General features: G+C 62.7%; 1 protein-coding gene across 1 annotated transcript in view; it reads left to right on the top strand.

The window, feature by feature from the left end:
• The window catches only part of CACNA1S (calcium channel, voltage-dependent, L type, alpha 1S subunit), a 37,983-nt gene that overhangs the window by 3,991 nt on the left and 32,244 nt on the right, over positions 1-1,748 (top strand). The window contains 1 exon segment of the mRNA XM_014533387.1: positions 1,535-1,707. Coding sequence (XP_014388873.1) covers positions 1,535-1,707 — 173 coding nt within the window.

Genomic DNA, 1,748 nt, shown 5'->3' with positions numbered 1-1,748 from the left:
CCCCTGACCGTCTGTGGCAAGGTGGGGCGCTTCTCGGGCTGTTGTCCACAGCGTCCTGGGGGCTCCCCTCAGGTTTCTGAAGCAGCAGCCTCCTTTCTGAGCGAGGATAGGGGAGAGTAAAGTGGGGGGGCCTGCAAGGAAACCTTCCCCTTGATGGGAGGAGAGAGAGAGAGAGAGAGAGACCCGGGAGTGGGCAGGATTTATGCATTCATTGGTTGACCCTTGTATGTGCCCTGATCAGGATTGAACCCACAACCTTGGCATATAGGAATGACACTCTAACCAACTGAGCTACTTGGCCAGGGCTAGGTCCAGCAAATTTAATACACAAGTCTCAAAAGTCAATGGCAAGAACAAAGTGAGTAAAATAAAAACAGGGTCGGGGAAGAGAGTCATGGGCACACATAGGGAGGGGCAATAAGTGGGCAAGGTAGCTGCCGGCGGAGGACTGTCAGGGAGGGTCAGGAATAGTTTAGATTTTTCTAAAGGGTCTGGGAGCCGGGCTCTGGCCAGCTGTTCCCGGGAGGAAGGGCGAAGAGACAGACACGGAGAACGGGGGCCCAGGTTGGAATCATTGGGGTCAGAGCCAGCCCTGCCCCCACGGCTGTGCGCACCCCATCCTGTCCCCGGGCCCGACCTCCCTGCCTCACGGGTCTGGTCAGGTCTGGTCTGGGGCAGGATCTCCTCCCTCCTCAGGGGCCTCCCTCCTGGGCGGGGTGGGGGGGGGCTCTCCCTGCTCTGCACCTGCAGCGCCTGGGGAACGGGGTGGCCAGCCAAGGGGGCTACACAGTGGGCCTCCCACCCCCTCCCTCCCTCTTTCTCTTTTTAAAATATATGTTTTTATTGATTTTTTTTAGAGAAAGAGGAAGGGAGAGGAATAGAGAGATAGAAACACCAATGAGAATCATGGATCGGCTGCCTCCCGCACGCCCCACACTGGGGATCGAACCCGCAACCCGGGCCTGTGCCCTGATGGGAATGGAACCTTGACCTCCTGGTTCATGGGTCGACGCTCAACCACGGAGCCACGCCGGGAGGGGCGGGGCGGGCCCTCCCTCGCTCTCTTCCCTCAGCAACCCCTCCCTGGCCCGGCCTGGGCTGCCTCTGGGAGACGGTTATTCAGGGGCGCGTGTCTGGGGGGAGGCGTGGATCTGGGGGTGCTGGTCCAGGGGCTGGTCAGCCCCTCCTTCCTCAGGCTCCGAGGTTCGGGTGTCACCTGCCCACCACCCCCTTTCCCGGTCGGGCTCTGCAGGCACCTGGCCTGTCCCCGAGGGAGCCCCTCCCCCGTGGTCTGGCCAGAATCTCAGAAATTCATGGCTCCGGAGAGAGGGCAGGTGGGGCTGGGGGGCAGATGCTGAGAGAGGAGCCCTAAGACTCCCTAAAAGCTGAGGCGCCTGGGCCAGAACCGGACCTCGTGGCCTCAGAGCTATGAGTGAGGTCCCTGCTCCCGGGAGAGCGGGGACCAGGCCTCCCTCCGCCTGTGGGGGACGGGCCCGCAGCCGGGCCTTACAGCCTCCTCCAGGCTGACCCTCAGCGCCCTCTGACCCTGCACCCTGCACACCCGCGCCTCCCTCAGGGGCTCTCCTTAACCCCGGCCCCAGACCCTTCGAGACCATCATCTTACTGACCATCTTCGCCAACTGCGTGGCCCTGGCCGTGTCCCTGCCGATGCCCGAGGATGACAACAACTCGCTGAACGTCGGCCTGGTGAGCGGCCCTCCCTTCCGCCCCCGCCCTGGGCCTGCGCC

The sequence above is a fragment of the Myotis brandtii genome, unplaced genomic scaffold, assembly GCF_000412655.1.
Source record: "Myotis brandtii unplaced genomic scaffold, ASM41265v1 scaffold975, whole genome shotgun sequence".
NCBI classification, from domain to species: domain Eukaryota; kingdom Metazoa; phylum Chordata; class Mammalia; order Chiroptera; family Vespertilionidae; genus Myotis; species Myotis brandtii.
The sequence above is the reverse complement of the archived record's forward strand: the minus strand, read 5'-3'. Positions and strand labels throughout refer to the sequence as shown.